This window comes from Salvia splendens, chromosome 17 (assembly GCF_004379255.2).
Source record: "Salvia splendens isolate huo1 chromosome 17, SspV2, whole genome shotgun sequence".
Classification (NCBI taxonomy): Eukaryota; Viridiplantae; Streptophyta; class Magnoliopsida; order Lamiales; family Lamiaceae; genus Salvia; species Salvia splendens.
This window is the reverse complement of record NC_056048.1, coordinates 13,405,387-13,424,322: the sequence shown is the minus strand read 5'-3', so window position 1 is coordinate 13,424,322 and position 18,936 is coordinate 13,405,387. Positions and strand designations below refer to the sequence as shown.

Below are 18,936 nucleotides of genomic sequence, written 5' to 3'. Positions count from 1 at the left end.
TCTAACCCATTATCTGTCCTCAGACACTTCAACACACTGCCCTTTTCTTTCTCAACTAACATGCACCATTCTTTGAACTTAGTGAGTGCCTCTGGTTTTTCTTTCAGAATATACAGCCACATTTTTCTGGAATAATCATCTATGATAGTCATGTAATACCTCCCTCCCACAAAGAGTTCACAGGAGATGGCCCCCATAAGTCACTATGTGCATAATCCAAATGTGCTAATGAAGAATGTTTACCTTTTGGATATGGCAGTTTCTTGGCCTTGCTTAGTATGCACTCCTCACATTTCTCACTGGTCTTGGAGTCATTTCCATGGATCACACCCCTTTTAATCAACTCTTTAATGCCTCCATCTGATGGGTGTCCCATTCTCATATGCCATAATCTCACTGATTTTGACTCAGCAGTGTTCAAACAACCATTAGCAGCTTTCAATGCAAAACCACACAGGTAATATAGGATCCCCTTTCTTTCCCCCTGCATGACCACGTCCGATCCCTTCTTGATATCCATTTTTTCCATTAAAGGACTCAAAAGAATACTCCTTGCTTTCAAGCATCCCCAGCGATATCAGATTTCTTTTAACTGTTGGAATCAACCTAACATCAGTCAATATCTTTACAGAGCCATTGTCTAGCTTCAGTATCACATTTCCAACTCCCTCAATGTGACAGACCTGATTGTTTCCAAACCACCGAGCCATTAGATTCTTTTAGATCAGAGAAGAACTCTATATTTGGGCATATATGGAAGCTGCATCCTGAGTCTAGGATCCAAGAACCTCCATTCTCATGCATCATCACATTCAAGGCTTCTGGAGACTCATATTCTTGGACGCAATCAGAGGTGATTTTTCCTTGCGCATCCTCTGCCGCTAGCTTCTTCTTCCATGCGAAACAGTCCTTCTTTAGGTGACCGGGCTTCTTGCACCAGTGGCAAGAGCGCGTCTCCTTTTGATCGTTTGTGGATGCCTTAGTACCCTCACCATTTTTCTTGAAATTCTTTTTCCCTTTGAACTTCTTAATCGTTAAGCTTTCTGGTACATTTTCAGCCACCTTGACCCCATTCTTCTGCAACTCCTTGGATCTAAGGGATAACTGAACCTATAGCAAAGTGATGGTGCCCTCTCTTCCAAATAGAATCGCGTCCCTTAATTGATCATAGGACTTTGAGAGAGCATTCAACAATAATATCGCCTTATCTTCGTCGCCAATTACAACGTTGATATTCTCAAGATCATCAACGGCTTTATCAAAATCCTCTAACTGCTCGATTATACTTTTTTCTTCCAAGAACCGATATGAGTAGAGCCTTTGCTTCATGAAGAGCCGGTTAGCGAGGGACTTTGTCATATACAAATTCTCAACCTTCTCCAGTATCCTGGTTGTGATCGTTTCCTTCGCAACCTCTCGCAACACTTTGTCGCCAAGATATAACACAACCACGCTATGCGCCTTCACAAGAATCTCAGCGCGCTTTATCTTGGCCTTTTCATCAGCACCTCGGCTTCATCTCCCTTCTTGGCCGGTGCCAGAGCCTCCGATAGACCCTGCTGGATTAACATCGCCTTCATCTTTATTCTCCAAAGGTCGAAGTCATTCTTGCCCATGAATTTCTCTGCTTCGAATCTAGACCCCATCTTCAATCTGCCCGAACTTGATTTCGATCTATACTCTCGCCGAAGGGGAAAACTCTTCCCACAGACGGCGCCACTTGTTGGCTTTCTTGCTAAGAAACACAATCGAAAAACCGTATATGAACGCAAAGGAATTTTATTGATTTGCACTCAAAGAAAATCCAATCTTGGATTGATTTACATAAGAGAAAATGAGAAATTGAAAGAGGGAAAAAACGCTTCACACTCTAACTACTTCAGCTAACAAACATTTTATACTCTAACTTTGAATCCAACGGCTAGTTGGATCGGACGGCTGAGATTTAATCTCAACTAACCAAAAAGATCCGACAGCTCCTGAAGCTCTGGAGCTGCACAACTTGTTTCTTCCTCTTCTTGCTTTGATTTCTATCAACTTCTCAGCAACTAGTAAACAGGAATTACAGGAACAACAAATACCTCTTGCAAAACTTGGTAGAAAAGCTTGGGGCATCAAGTTGGGGACTTGGTTCCGTCGAGCACTTGAGAAATATGGAGAGATATGATTTGTGAGTTTGTAGGTAGCATGAATTTATAGAGGTTAGGTTGGTTTAATCTTTATGGAAAGATTTTTTGATCTTCTTACCATGATTTGCAGCTCAATTTTGGTGTATGAATATTTGAAGAAATCTTGGAGAAGAAAGGGGGTAAAGTAAGGAAGAAGAGGGAAATCTTTTTCTTTGGATTTATTTGATTTTGAGCTCAAGAAAAAATAAGAAGGAAATTAAATAAATTTGGCTCATCAAGGAATTAAAAGAAAAAAGTCCAAAAAGCATCATTGTATTTAATTAAATTGATACAAACTCAATTGATGTATTTTAATTAATTGGAACAATGGACTTTAATATTCAAATTAATTTTTCTTTTGAAAGTCTAAAGGGCTTGGGAAATAATATGTTCCTATTTCCTTGTATTTTAAACTCGTCATTTCTCTTCGTATCAAACAAATAATTAATCATTCGATGTTGCGCCAAGTATAAATTATCAAAGTAAAAACGCATAAAGAACATTCATAAATCCCGAAACGAAATTACTACTTGATCACGAAGCAAGTGAAATTACCATTTGATCACAAATATCACTTGATCATGAAGCAAGTGTTAAGCAAGAAATTTCACGTCGGTTTACCATCATTGACTATTTCTTGATCACGAAGTAAGAAAACAATTACCCACATATTTCATGCAAGTCAAACGTGACATAGTATTTTCAAGGTACATAAAAAGGGTGGGTGTTACATATTTATGGTAGTAGGTAAGGAAGGGAAAGAAGTAGAGATAGTGATTGATAAGTTTGGATTTTCCACTGATTTAAAGCCTTCATTTTGTTCATTTTGAGTGTCAAAGTTGCAATACATGTCTAATATTTATACATTTGATCTATTTTGATATTTTGACACGTTTTGTGATAAATGTGCAAAATAGAGCCTAAGAAGATAGCAAAAAGTCGAAGTATGAAATATGGAGCACTCCAGCCAGCTAGTGGTCCGCTGGACTTTAGCCAGCAGCCGCTAGCGTCCATCAACCTTTTGAGCTGCACTGGTCCGTCTCAGAAGCAGGCATGAAAAGAGGAACACGTCCAACGACCACTAGACTGTGCACAACAATCGCTGAAAGTTGCACCGAAAGAGGAGGATTCACAGCAGTGCGCTGGATTGGGCGACACAAGATTTTACCTAATTTCTCTCCAAGACTTACCTAACTAGGTTAGAAAATTTACCATATCATGATACACGACTTGAAGGCTATAAATACCTCCCAAAGTTTCATCAAAAGAACCTTTTGCTGCATTCTACACCTAAGATAAAATATTTAGAGTTCTTGTCCATTGTTCATCATCTTTCCACCATACTTGGAGTTTGAAGGTTGGTTCAAGAGAAGATCAAGACTACGAGATTCATTCTTTAGGTTTTATCTTATTAGTTTTTATGTTTCTATGTTTTTCCTACAAACTATGTGTTTAGTTTATTTGTCTTTGAGCAGCTAGATCTGTAGAATTCTAGGGATGTATTAGTAATGACTTTGGTTTATCGCTTCCTATTTATTTAACATCTGTTTTGTTCATGCTTGCATTATTACAAGTTGATCGATAATGTTTCATGTTTGAGCGACACATTTTATGATGATTTCTTGACTTGCAAAGTAATCGAGAAATGATTTGCATGTTAGATGAACTTAGTTAACGCTACAATTAATTCCCCCTAAAAAGTTACTATTAATTGAGAGTCGGGACTTCTTGAGAGTCTAATTGAACCTTTTTGGAGTTGCTAATCTAAGATTGACGACCTTAGTGTGTAATCTACTTTATGCAGCATGGGCAATACTTATGTGACTCGTTCTAGTTAACCACGAACTGTTTTAGGGTGTGTTGTAATTGAAACTTTTACAAACCATCACTATGAAAGCACATCTCTTGAATTTATATTTGTTTTACTCTCGTTTTTAATTAGCAATTGATTTATTTGCTTCCTTGTTTTCTTTTTGTTTACTCTATTTCTTAATTCCCAAAATCATGTCTCTAAATAGTAGAAGTCTAGTATACGATCAGACAATCTGTGATAGTGTTCCATGTGTTCGATATCTTGTGCTCACCCTTAGATATACTGCATCTACCTTGTATACTTCCAAATAGTTGTAGTGTTATCAGTGATTCATGGTAAACTTGATTGCTGATGTATTACATTGTATATCTCACTTATATAGAGTATACACAACCTCTATCCATGATATTTCTTTGGAGAGAAGAATGAGATCAATTCTAATTAATACACAATCAATCTATTTTTAAGAGATTGATTCTTATTCTTCTTTCCTTTCTTGACACTCCCCACCATAAATGATGCGTATTTCAATTTGAGACATTTCATGTAAACCGGGTCATTTTTTTAGCAAGATAACACAATTAATATGTTTTATTTTATTCTCTCTATTTCTATTCTTTATCATCTCTCTTACCTTATTATCTCCCCGCTTGACATGGAGAGATTATTATACATACACTCCACTCCCTCCGTCCCAAGGAAGATGTCCCCTCCCTTTGGCGACATGAGATTTTATGCAGTTTTATTTTGTGTGTTAAGTGGAGAAAAATAAAGTAAGAGAGAGGGAATACATTAGAGATAAAGAGGTTTCTATCTTTAGAAATGGGTCATCTTGGATGGGACAAACTAAAAAGGAAAGTGGGTCATCTTCGGTGGGACGGGGGAAATAAGATAAATAATATTTCTTCCATCCTAATGTAGTTGAGTCGTATTTATTTTTGGGTTATTCCAAGATAGTTGATTCATTTTCCTTTTTTTGGTAAGAACTTTATGGTGTCTTCTACTTTATTCTCTTTGCATTAAACATAACATTTTAATCTCCGTACCAAAATTAAGTGTTTCAATTAAAATGAGATGGAGGTCGTATTAAAGAATACTATGAAGGGGTTGGCAGCGGAAGCATGAATAAATCAGAGAAAATGATCTATTTAGCAGATTATTCAGATAAATTCTATTCGCGCAATTATCACATGTATCATGCTCATAACTTGAATTAAAACATGCTTTAAGATTAATTGAAACATAAAACATGCTTTTCTACGAAACAGAAATATACCTTCTTGATTTTCCAAAGAATCGTAGATGGCTTGCTACTTTTCCACGTGAAGATCTTAGATACTCGACCACTAATCTTCTGACTGGTTCCCGAACTGTATTTCGATATCAGGGTGGGCTGATCTCACCAGGATACTAGGACTCGAATAAAGAAGACAGAAAAATCTCACCGAGGAGGGCTGAGAAAAATTCGACCACTCCTTAGTAAGGGGGACGAAAATTATAATGTTGTGCGTATTTTCTGTCTTTATTCTCCTATTTATATTAAGCTCGTATTGGTCCCAATCAGGGATCTATAGAAGGTTTTGGATATGACCTCCCCAATTAGCTTTTTACTAATTAAATTGAACCCACAATTTAATACAAGCTTATATTGGAATATTATTAGCAACCACTACATAAATAATATTGCACTGCCCATCCAAATCGGAAATTACAAGTAATTCGGGTTTCCGTTTTGTTTATTGTTTATTTCCCGTACTTAAGATAGAAATGTCCGTTAATTCATTATTGTATGCTATAGATGTAATTAATTAACTTCTTATTTATTCCAAGAGTGGACTTAGCATGAAACACCTATTTATTATTCATAGAGTAATCAAACTCCAACTAGCTAGGTTCCGAATAATAAAACATTGTTTCGAGCTCCTCTTGAGGACATTATCAAACGAGACTCACCTCGCGTACGTTTCAATATAATAGCAATCCTAGCTCCGCTAGATATTAATCACCACTACCCAATATATCAGGATTATTGGGTTATGAAAAACCTGCACCATTTCATAAGTCAAAGTAGTGCATAATCAATACCGTATGCTCAATGCTACATATATTGATTAAGAAATAAATATTTATCAAGATCTCGTCTTTCAGTAGATAGCATAAAGACATGTCTTGCTATTAGATCCGTTCAGTGCTATACCACATCAATGTCATCTTATCAGTAAGGCTTAGAAATATGCGGACTGCCATTGCAACCTTTTACGATAGGTAGTCTAAGCCTATCTAGGTTGTGAAATTCTTCTTTTTCTTTGTTCAGAACTGACCGTGTTACCTTAAAATGAACATCGCCCACAACCGGTCTACTAAAATAAAGACTTAGACTTTGTTAAGTTTCTTATACATTTAAATACTCCTTCCGTCCCCCAAATTTTGTTATAGTTTGACCGGGCACAGGTATTAAGAAATGTAATGGAAAGTGGGCTGAAAAAGTTGGTAGGATGCGGGTCCTACCTTTAAAGTATTAGTTTTATAATAAAATGAGTGGGAATAAGTTAGTGGAATGTGGTGTCCACTGCCAAAAGTGGTAAAAAGTGAAATGTGACAAATTTTGTGAGATGGACGGAAATGGAAAATGTGACAAAATTTCTAGGACAGAGGGAGTATGTAATATAACAATCATTAAATGTAAAACATAACAACATTATGACAAAAATAGTCTGTTTAATTCATTGGAAAATAAAATAAGAGTTTTTACAGTATTCAATAACTCGAAAGATGATTTCTAGTATACAAACTCTAACATACTATCCTCTTCATCTCATAAAAATAGGGACTTTGGGGAAGACACGAGTTATTTATTGTGAAATTGGTAAAGTAAAAGAAAGATAGAAAATGAAAATGATTGAAATATTATTAATGAAGAATGAGATCCACGTCATAAGAAATAAAAAAATTCAAAAATAAACGTGAGTTAATTTTATGAGACAGGTCAACAATTGAAAAATAAAATTAATTTTATGGGATGAAGAAAGTAATAACAATATGAATAGTCGAATACTAAGATTTACTATAAAACCCTAAAAAAGGGGGAAAAGGCTAAAGAGACATGTTACGTAAAAATAAATGCTTTAAAACTATTTTCTCTTTTATTTTATTTTTTTAACTTAACCACTAAATATTTATTTTTAAAAATTTTTTTATAAAAATAATTGCTTCAATTAAAATGAGATGGAGGAAGTATTCCGTTCGTCCCATAAAAATATATTATATTTCTTTTTTAGTCTATTTCATATAAATAGTCCATCCATTTATGAAAACCACTGCATAATTTCAACTATTTCATTCTCTCTTACTCTATTAATTACTATACATTAAAATTTATGTCTAACTCCAAAATAACCTATTTCTATGGAGGGACTAATTATAAAGAATACTTCTAATAATAAAAAATTAATTTTATAAACCGAGAAAAGACTTTTCGTCACTAATGCAAGATAGAGAGAGATACGTCAATCATCTCTAGGAATAAAAATTCACAGTCTCTCTCTCTCTCTCCTCTTTCTGTGTATAAATCTGTGTGCTATTTTGAGGAAGTTCCAAATCAAATGCAGGCATGCAAAAGTTGTTTGATCCTTCATTCTCGTCGTCACCTTTCTGAATCTATGCGTTCTCATCTTCTCTACTCTCAGGACCTCAACTATGTCGCACTGAAGCTATTCTTCGTTGCAGCAGCTTTCCTCTTCACCTATTCTTCAACCCTCAAGGTCAATTTTATTTTCAATTTCTGAAAGAAAATCACATTTTTTTCTTATTCTCATCTCCAATTCAAAATTCAACCTAGGTTGGGGAAACCTGTTCGAGCTCGACCAATAGCTGCGACGCCGGCTCATATTGCGGTACCTGCGCTGCCAACTGCAACACCAGGCCTCGCTGCACCCGCATTCAACCTATAAATCCTGTCATTAAAGTATGCAGTTTCTGGTTATTTCTCTATCCTAGTATTTTGTTGCATTATATTGATTCAATTGTGGATAGCAGGTTGGAGGCCTGGCTTTTAACAAATATTCATGGCTTACGACTCATAACTCGTATGCTCGGACTGGGCGGAAATCAGGCGTCGGTTCCGATCTCTTTGCACCGACTAATCAAGAGGATTCCGTTACCGATCAGCTCAGAGTGTGTAATCACAATCAATATTTTTATCTCTTGTTGTTTTTGTTTACCATTGGAGCTCTAGTTTAATTTGAATGAGGCATTGCTGTAATACTGATTTGTTAGTTGATATGACTAAATGCGTGTACTCTGCTATGTTAGTTGCCGTTTCTTTGGTAGTTTTAACAATGCTGGATGGCTAGCCTGTTTCATTGATAAGCCATAATTCAAGTTTGTGAGGTCAAAATGAAAGAGGTACTAGTTGCTAGTTTCCACTCGAGTTCGTTCTGGATTAGAAACTAACTAGCAGGGTTTCTTAGTGATATGGATAAATGTATCTTCATATTCAAGGGCCGAAGCTGAATTTGGTAGTGTTCTTTGTTGAAATTCATAGTCATTGTAGGTCTTTGCCTACCTGATATCTTTGAAGGAAGAATGTTCGTGCAAGATCTCCATAGTTAGAAGTTGTAGGATTTTCCAAAGTATAATTCATATGAGCCAATCTCGTTCATTTTCAGTCTTCCCTTTCTTTGAAAGGCTTGTGAGTACATTATGTATTAATTTTTTTCTTAAGCATATCTAGGCCTTTTCATCTTAACGAAGTTAGTTGGAAGTCCGAACATTGAATAAGTGTCAGTGCAGTAGTTATGAGCCAATGTTGATGAACTAATACTGCATCCTGAAACATGATTATAAGATGTAAATTAAACTCAATTACTTACTTTGCACATATTGATATTCATTTACATAAAAGCAAGATTTTTGTTCACTATAAGCTGTGTGCATTTTGTAGAATGGCGTTCGAGGTCTAATGCTTGACATGTACGACTTCAACAATGATATCTGGTTGTGTCATTCGTTTGGGGGGAGGTGTTTAAATGTGACTGCATTTGTAAGTATGTCCGTGCTATGTATTTGGGTACTATTATGCTAATTGTGGTCTCTGTTACCATTTTTTATTTATTTACAAGTCTTTTTAATAAATTTCATCACCAGCAACCTGCTATTAATGTACTGAGAGAAATTCAAGTTTTTCTTCACAAAAACCCAACAGAAATTGTAACCATCTTCATTGAGGATTATGTGGTAACTCCACAAGGCCTGACAAGAGTGTTCAATGCATCTGGACTTAATCACTACTTGTTCCCACTCTCTCGAATGCCCAAAAATGGTGAAGATTGGCCAACAGTTAATGATATGGCAATGAAGAACCAAAGATTGATAGTCTTCTCCTCTCAATCATCCAAGGAGGCTTCTGAAATGGTTGCATTTGAATGGAATTATGTTGTGGAAAGTCAGTGTGAGTTTTACTACTAATCCCTCAAATCAAACTTAGATATTCAGTTTCTATATTTGATCGAATCTATAGACTATAACTATTCTGCATGTGATTTCTCTCTTGTGTTTCCATATAGCAACCTATTCTATTTGGATTTGATAGTTACCTGCTTAATATATTGAAAAGACATTAATGAGTTAATGAGTTCGTATGGCTAATCTTGAAACTTAAGAACTTTACATGTTTCATTTTTCAGAGTTGTTTCCACGAGTAATTTATCTTTTATTTGATTATACGATAGTGCTTAGATATGCACAACTTTTTGAAGACAATGATCGTTAACGTTTATTTAATACAGAGACTATACTGAGATATGATTTTTGCAGATGGGAATAATGGGATGATTGATGGTTCTTGTCCCAATCGTGGAGAATCTTCTCCCATGAGTGCATCTTCAAGATCTCTGATTTTGTTGAATCACTTTCCAAGTAATCCTAATGCAACGCAAGTTTGTGTGGATAACTCTGCTAATCTTCTCAACCGAATGAGGACTTGTTATATAGCAGCAGGAAATCGATGGCCAAATTTCATTGCAGTTGATTTCTATAGAGTATGTGCCAATGTAGTCTCAAAGGAGTCCACTTACTAAAATATTTTGGCCTAATAAATGTTACGTATATTTGGATATTATTTGGGCTTTTGACTTAAGTTATTTATTCTCTTGTTGCAGAGGAGTGATGCAGGAGGAGCCCCAGAAGCTGTTGATAAGGCGAATGGGCACTTAACCTGTGGTTGTGATAGCGTTGCTTATTGCAGAGTACACTCTCAAACAAAATATCTACAATTTTCACCCCCTCCCCCTTCATGGAATCGATGAATTATTTGCATCTCATCAACCAATATTCATGTTTTAGGTTATTACGTTTTTTCCTTGCACCTTTTGGATGTTTGTCCTTTCGGACATCTTCTCTTGCATGTGTTGAACACAATTTCATGTCAGTGTTATTCCTTAAAATTCCTCTCTTGGAATTAGGGATCTGTATGTTAAGATAGAAATACATTTTATAAACAGTCTTAAGCTATCAAACTTCACATTGGCGCCTCATAATCAACTAGCTAATAGCTCAAAAGGAAATGAACACCCAACCCTAACTAAAAGTGAAGAATCCCTTACATTGATTACCCATATCGACAGTTTATATACTAATGAAACTTGTGTATGATACATTGCAGGCAAACACAACGTTTGGCAAGTGCGATGCACCTTTACTTGCACCTCCACCGCCGTCTCAGCTACTGCCTTCAACTCTAGCTGAAGCACCTATCAACAATTCTCTGAGTAACAGGCCTCTCATTTCGATTATCTTAGTGGCGCTTCTCCTGCTCTGTCTCTAACCTATTTTACATATCCTTTGCAAGCTTGAGGGTAACATTTGTGGGTATGAAGGTTGAAAAAAGCATCACTAAAGCATGCAACTATGCAAGTCTCCCCATTTGTGCACATGAAATGGTTTCGACTACCGTATATTGTAACATAGACCACATATATTTACATCAAATTTGACAATGAGAATAGAAGCTTCCTTCCCACACTTATTTTGATGTTATAATTGCTGTAGATAAAGAAATCTGGTAGCTTTTTCCTAGATTCCCAAAGGGTTATGTCTGTTATCTGTAGTCTCGGAATTTTTCCTTGTTTCGTGTAGTGGTAGCTTTGTCGGAAGGAATATGTTGCAATACATTTTGAGTAGAGAGAATAACAACTCATTGCCAGCTGTTGTAGCAGCAAGTAGTTACGAAGAGGTTGCCAACTACTCCCTCAAAACCCTATTAGAAGTCCCATTTTTTACCTCCATGGATTTTAAGAAATTGTTTGACTTTATAACTAAAAGTGGTAGGAAAAGTTAGTAGAGCATGAATCCTAGTTTTAAACATATGACCAAAATACTAATTTGGCCCAAAACATTCGCTTTTTGAAAAACGGTTCCTCGTCGAAGTAGTTTTTTTTACGGTTCCGTAAAAAACTAACGGTCAACGCTAAATAAACATTGCCGTAACAATTAATTTTTTGACGGAACCGTAAAAAAAGGACCACTCCGACAAAGATTTCATTTATTATGGATATGTTTTTAAAAAAGTTAATGTTTTGAACTAAATTCGTATTTTGGTCATATGTTTAGTACCAAAAATGACATTTACTCTGCCAAAAATAATAAAAGTGAAATGGAACTTCTAATGGGGACCGGATGAAAATGGTAAAATGAGACTTCTAATGGGGACTGAGGATCGGAGGGAGTATTATATATGGCTCGACTCTGCGATAGATAATTATCATTGTTTTAGAATTGTAACCGAGAGGTTTGGCTCAGTGGTTCATGTCTTGTAATCTTCCATTGTTATCATCTTCCATTCCTAGCCTATACACCATTCTTGTATTAGTTCACGCTTCAGCATCATCTATACATTTCCTATTCTTCATTATGTTTTCCCTATGTCTGCAATGTCTATATCAACAATGGTGGATAATGCAAATTCTATATCCAACAATGGTGGAGAATTCCATTGATCAACATCTTTCGAAGTTTGAAGATGCAACTGGGGTTTAGCTCAGGAAAATGTTGCAACAGTGGTATCAGAGCTGTCAATCATCGGAAGGGGTAGGCGGCTAATCCTCGAAGACGGCAGTGAGGGAGGATTGGAGTGTTAGGTTTAGTATACTGAAAAGCATGTTTCGAGCAAGTTCGCGCGAATATAATCTTGCTTGTATACGGAAAACTCTATAATCCACTTTTAACCCGATTCAATATTATTCGAGCAGTTTGCATGAATAGAATCAGTATATTATTACATTGTGTTTGCTTGTGCGTTTCTAAGATGTTTTATAACCATTTAAATGTATAAGAAGTAAAAAAAGCCTAAGTCTTTTGCTTAGTAGACTAGTTGTGGGCGTCGTCCACTTTAAGGTAACTACTGTCGGTTCTATGCAATGCTTTGCAAAAGAAAAAGATGAATTTCACAACTTAGATAGGCTTTGGCTACCTATCGCGAAAGGTTGCAATGTCAGTCCGATTATTTCTAAGCCTTATTGAAATAAGATGATGTTGGTGTGGTATAGCACTGAATGGATCTAACAACAAAGCGTGTCTTTATGCTATCTACTGAAAGGCTAGGTCTCGATAAAATACTATTTCTTAATCTACATACGTTACCATTGAGCATACGGTATTGATTATGCACTACTTTGACTTATCAAAAGATGCGCGTTTTTCGCAACCCAATAATCCTGACATATTGGGTAGTGGTGATTAATATCTAGCGGTGCTAGGATTGCTATTATGTTGAATCATGCGCGAGGTGAGTCTCATTTGATAATGTCCTCAACAGGAGCTTGAACAAGGTTTTATTATTGGGAAACTGGCCAGTTGGAATTTAATTATTCCATGAATAATAAATAAGTGTTTTTGTTAAGTCCACCCTTGGAATTGATAAGATGTTAATTAATTAAGTTCACAGCAGACTTTAATTAATTAATGGACATTTATATCTTAAGCGCGGGAAATAAATAATAAACAAAATGGAAACCCGGATTACTTGTAATTTCGGATTCGGATGGGGAGGTAAATATTACTTCTGTAGTGGCTGCTCGTAATATTCCAATATAAGTTTGTATTAAATTGTAGGTTCAATTTAATTAGTAAAAAGCCAATTGGGGGAGCCCATATCCAAAACCTTCCATTGATCTCTGACTGGGCCCAATATGAACTTAATATAAATAGGAGAATAAATGAGAAATAAAACACAATTTTTAAAGATGAAATTTTCGTCCCTTCTCTTTTTGAAGGAGGACGAAATTTTCTAATTTTCTCCTCCGTGAGTTTTTCAGCTTCTCCTCTTTGAGAAAGTTTTGTCTCTTTATTCGAGTCCTAGTATTTTGATAAGATCAGCCCACCCCGATATCGAGATACAGTTCGGGAACCAGTCAGAAGATCTGTAGTCTAGTATTGAAGATCATCGTGGAGAAGGCGCGAGCAATCGGCGATTCTTTGGAGAATCAAATCGGTAACTCTAAACCGTAGAATTCAAGTTCTAGGATTTATATTCTTTAAGCATGAATTATTTTCGTTCTAGCATGCAATTCTGTGTTAACATGTCAATAGATTAATCCCATAATCTGTCAAATAGATCATACGTCTAATTTATTTGTTTTGTACAAGTCTTCCGCTGTGCAAGGGGTTCCAAACCCCAACATGGAGAAGATAACATCCTTCCATGAAGTCTGTTGGAAACAAGCGATGCTCCTCCTCGAACAAGAGGCACAATGGCAATGTCGGATGCTAAATTGGATGAGCTAAAGAAGTTAATTCAAAGCCTACGCTAGCCAAACGAAGGTACGATTGGTGGAGGTAGTAGTGACTGTCCATCTGTTAGAGAGTGATACTGATAAGGATCTTTGGATTGGATCCATATGTTTTACCCAAGATAATCCAAGCGTTGATCTACCAAATAAACACAAAATCAAGCAAAGATAAGGTGGATCTAGCCACAAAATCTAGATCCAAACATGAATTGGATGGAAGATAAGAAATGGAAGAATGTGTAAATGATGAATAACTAACATTAAAACCATATGACCTTAACCAAAAAAATGGGCAACTTTCATTAATCCTAATCACCCTTTGGCTCCACTAATCAATGGTTACACTACCATTGATGCATACCTCTACTTGATTCAATCAAAAAAAGAAAACAAGCAACCTACAAAGTAGAGGCTGGGTAAACCCCAAAAAGGGAAAAACTCACAACGGAGATACAATCTTAATTCATCAATCAACCAACCAGAAAAAATGAGAAGAAGTGTTATTTATAGCTTAGGCCCAAATTCCAAGAAGGCCCACAAAATCTAATAATCTGCGTGAGTCACCCGGCCGGATGGACTCGGTGGAATCCCCCTGGATCATCAACGCTTCGTTTTGTCACCCATGGGTGGCTTTTGTTGGCTGAAAGTCACCCGTCCGGATGGAACTACTCCGCCATGCCTTCATTATGTCACCCATCCAGATGGCTTTTGTTGGCCGAAAGTCACCCGTCCAAGTGGAACTTGTTGACTCCGCCATGCTTTCACCCGTCCAGGTGGCTTTTGTTGGCCGAAAGTCACTAGTCCGGGTGACAGCTTTTGCACTGCGCGGCTTCCGTAAAACGGCCATAACTCCCTCCACTGGACTCTGATTGAAGAGTGTAAGATACTCACGTGAAAACTCTTTTGAAGAAGAAGTCATTGGTGGAATTTTCCAATCATTTGAACGTCATCTCAATAGGCCGAATACTGATTGAAGCCAGCTGCAGTTGAATACTTTGATGCACGGCTTCCATGATCGTATCAGATATACCATGCTAAATTTATGTTTTGTGTCGCTTAATTTAAATACTTCCCCGCGAAATGTACTTCCAAAATTGGGACACCATCAGATATAATTTTCTATAGGAAACAATGGTGATTAATGACCATGTCTAACAAATAAAGAGGCCACTCGAGGCCCATCGAATTTTGTTGGAAGCTCTCCAAAGTGTGCATATATCGTTAGACGATTGACCGCGACCATAATAACGGTGAAGTCTCGCGAGGGAGGGTGGATGGCGTGTGAGAGCCCATTGTAGTCTTCTTACATACTCGATTTGGGATTGGGGGAGGTTGTAATAGACCTTGTTAAGAATTGAAAGCTTTAATCGGAGATTTCTTGGGTATCAATTGTAGAAGGAATGAATTTCATTAACTGCTCAAGATTGAGCTAAAGATCTGTACACAACTAAGAAAGGGGGAAAACGAGATTAACCAATTCTAAAACAGAATTTAGGTATTTAAACCCATTGAAATCAACACCTATTTAGATCATGGGGCTGACATCTAATCCATCAACTAATCCCCTATCCTACGACTGTTGTGCATCTTGAGATAAGTTGCACCCTCTTGACTTAGTTTCTCCAACAAATGAGCTACACCTCAGCTGATCAACCATACTCACAATTCTCCACCTTGATTGTTCAGCTGCTCATTCTTTCTTCATCCTCTTCAAGTTCACAAGATCTACACAAAGTTCAAACTTCTTCTTTGGCAGTGGCTTTGTTAACATATCTGCTGGATTGTGTTCTGTACTGACCTTAAACACCTTTACATTCCCTTTTTCAATTTCTTCCCTTATGAAATGTAAACGCACATCAATGTGCTTGCTGCGTTCGTGATAGAGTTGATGCTTAGCCAAGCATATGGCACTACTGTTGTCACAACCGATGGCAACTGCTGGTTGTTCAATACCAAAATCAGCCAATATTCCCTTCAACCAAAAACTTTCCTTAACTGCAGCTGTAAGCGACATGAACTCAGCTTCTGTGGCTGACAATGCAACCACACTTTGAAGATTTGATTTCCAACTGATGATGGATCCATATAGAGTAAACAGATAGCCAGATTGAGATCTTCTGTTATCCAAGTTTCCAGCGAAATCAGAATCACAAAATCCTTTTAAGGCATCACCTTCATATTTCCCATTTGCCTTAAACAAAATTCCAAGGTCTCCAGCACCCTTCAAATACCTCAGCAGCCACTTCAAGGCTGACCAGTGCTCCTTACCATGTTCTGACATATATCTGCTGGTAACTTAAATAACTTGAGCTATGTCCGGTCTAGTGCTTATCAAGGCATACATCACACTGCCAATGATGTTAGCATATGGTATTTTGCTCATCTCTTGTCTCTCTGCTTCATCTCTTGGCTTCTGCTCAGCAGTTAGCTTATACTGCTGCTCCTAGGAACTGGAACCTCTTTTATGTTATCATGTTGAATTTCTTGAGCAACTTTGAGATATAATCAAATTTCAGTAGCTAAATCTCACCATCCCTTCTGTTTCTGACAATTGACATCCCCAAAATTCTTCTGGCAGGACCGAAATCCTTCATCTCAAAAGCTGCAGTCAGTCTATCTTTCACCTTTTGCACAACACTTCTTGATGAACCAGCAAGTAGCATATTATCTACATAAAGCAATAGTATGCAACAAGTACTCCACCTTCTTTCTTGAAATAAACACTCATCATATTTTGAGCTCAAAAAACCACTTCTAACCATATGATCATCGAACTTCTTATGCCATTGCCTACTTGCTTGTTTCAAACCGTATACGCTCTTCTTTAATAGATAGACCTTACTCTCATCTCCAGGTTTCACAAAACCCTCGGGCTGAGCCATATATATAGTCTCCTCCAAATCACCATGAAGGAAGGCCGTTTTGACATCTAATTGCTCCAATTCGCAGTTTCTCTTAGCTACAATGGCCAACATTCTGATAGGTGTATGTTTAACAACTGGGGAGAACACTTCATTGTAATCCACACCTTGTTCATGTGTGAAACCCCTTGCTACAAGTCGAGCTTTGAATATGATTTTATCACCTTCACTACCCTCCAGTTTCTTCTTAAAAATCCACTTACATGATACAACCTTTCTGCCATCAGCCTTTTCAACTAAGACCCAAGTACCATTTTTCAGTAGTGATTATATCTCATCAATCATGGCCCTCATCCATCTATCACTTTCCTTTCTATTCATTGCTTCATTGTAGTTTGCAGGTTTTGAGAACTCAACTTCCTCAGCTGCAAATAATGCATAAAAAAGCATTTCACAGTCTGAGTACTTCTGGGGCAGCTTGTTCTTTCTTCTAACCCTATCTCTTGCAAGCTGATAGTTTGCAAGTTCATATGGTACTGTTGGTGCTGCTGTTTAAGTGTGTTGTGCTCCACCAGAACCATCAACTTCATTTTCCATAGGCTCATCAGCACCTACATCAAACTGCACCTTAGAATCAATAGTAACTTTCTCACTAGTTGATTCACTGATCTTTGTCTTGTAGGGCATTTCTTGCTCCCAGAAAATAACATCTCTGCTTTTTTTAAAAAATAACATCTCTGCTTATCACAACTTTTGCTCCACTTGGCTCAGTACACCACAATCTGTGGCCCTTTACACCAGATTGGTACCTAAGCATCACACACCTCAATGCCCAGGGTTTAAGTTTTCCTTGCTTCACATGAGCAAAAGCTCTACTACCAAAGATTTTCAGTCCAGAATAATCCATGTGTTTTCCATACCACCTAAAATCAAGTGTATCTCCATTTATGCTCGAAGAAGGGCACTTATTGATGAGTTTAACTGCAGTAGCTACTGCCTCGGCCCAAAACTTTTTCTCCATGCCTGCAGCCAAAAGCATGCACCTGAAATTTTCAACTATTGTTCTGTTTTCCCTCTCAGCTACCCCATTTTGTTGGGGATTTAGTGGAATAGTTGTATGCCTCTTCATCCCTCTAGATTTACAAAAGGCATCAAATTCTCCAGATAGGAACTCAAGCTCATTATCTGTTCTCAAACATCCCAGTGAATACCCTTTTTCCCTTTCAACCTCAGAACACCATTCATTGAACTTACTAAAAGCCTATGATTTTTCCTTTAGAATATATAACCATATCTTTCTAGAGAAATCATCTATCACAGTCATGTAATACTTCCCCCCTCCAATAGACTTCTCCTAAGTCGGCCCCCACAAATCACTATGGGCATAATCTAGAGGTTTAGAAGAAGTGTGTTTACCTTTGGGATATGAGAGTTTCTTGGATTTACCAAGAACACATTCTTCACAAGAAAACTGATCATTGATATCCACTCCCTGCAACACTCCCATCTTTACCAACTCTTTCACACTCGCAGCAGCCGGATGGCCTAAACGAGCATGCCATGACCTAACTATCATTAGTAACAGAATGCAATTTATTGTGGTGTTTCCTTTCAACAGAAGCCTTCATATAATACAAGTTGCCTTTTCTTTCAGCTTGTATCGATTCCTTTCCTCCCTTATTGACAACCATTTTTCCATCTACAATCACAATCATACACCCCTTCTTCTCAAGCACACCTAATGAGATCAAGTTCCTTTTAACATTAGGAATATACCATACATCAGTGAATAATTTCACACAGCCATCCACCAATCTCATCCTTATTGTGCCAATTCCTTGAATAAAGCATATTTGATTATTTTCTAGAATTACAGAACCAATTGTCTCAATAATATCCTCAACCCAGCTCAGATTTGAGGTCATATGAAAACTCGCTCCAGAATCCATGATCCAAAGGCCATCTTCCTCTGGTTCCATGATATTCAAAGCCTGAGAAAACTCATCTTCTTCGGGATATTCTGCTGTGTTAATGACCTTTCCTCCCCCAGCAGCCTGCTTTCGCTTCCACGCGAAGTAATCTTTCTTGAGATGCCCTGGTTTCTTGCACCAGTGGCAGGATCGAGTTTCTTTTCCCTCAGAGTTGGAGGCCTTAAATTCATCGGGCTTCTTCTTTCCTTTCTGCTTCTTGAACTTCTTAATGTTGAGACTTTCTGCTTGTTGATCTGAACTCTTGACCGATCCCTTTTGCATCTCCTTTGCCATTAAAGCAGCGTGGACCTCAGAGTATGTAATCAGCTTATCTTTTTC

At 37.3% G+C, this 18,936-nt stretch overlaps 1 protein-coding gene across 4 annotated transcripts; it reads left to right on the top strand.

Annotated features, from left to right (window-relative positions):
* The first annotated feature begins 7,457 nt into the window (after nt 1-7,457).
* On the top strand, nt 7,458-10,999 carry LOC121774875 (PI-PLC X domain-containing protein At5g67130-like). Of its 4 annotated transcripts, XM_042171766.1 has the most exons (9): nt 7,458-7,589; nt 7,668-7,742; nt 7,820-7,945; nt 8,014-8,154; nt 8,924-9,022; nt 9,127-9,430; nt 9,796-10,019; nt 10,140-10,226; nt 10,643-10,999. In XM_042171766.1, the coding sequence occupies exons 1-9, from the start codon at nt 7,584-7,586 to the stop codon at nt 10,802-10,804; spliced, it is 1,224 nt and encodes a 407-aa protein (XP_042027700.1). In that variant the 5' UTR covers nt 7,458-7,583; the 3' UTR covers nt 10,805-10,999. The 4 variants fall into 4 exon arrangements, with proteins under 4 accessions (XP_042027700.1, XP_042027698.1, XP_042027701.1 ...); XM_042171764.1 differs by having other exon boundaries at nt 7,517-7,742; XM_042171767.1 differs by having other exon boundaries at nt 7,519-7,742; nt 10,140-10,323; nt 10,643-10,759.
* The last annotated feature ends 7,937 nt before the right edge of the window (nt 11,000-18,936 follow it).

Coding starts and splice junctions, on each gene's coding strand:
- LOC121774875 (XM_042171764.1), top strand. CDS start 7,584: ATGCAGGCATGCAAAAGTTGTTTGATCCTTCATTCTCGTCGTCACCTT. Junction 7,743..7,819: donor CCTATTCTTCAACCCTCAAG/GTCAATTTTATT, acceptor AATTCAACCTAG/GTTGGGGAAACCTGTTCGAG. Junction 7,946..8,013: donor CTATAAATCCTGTCATTAAA/GTATGCAGTTTC, acceptor AATTGTGGATAG/CAGGTTGGAGGCCTGGCTTT.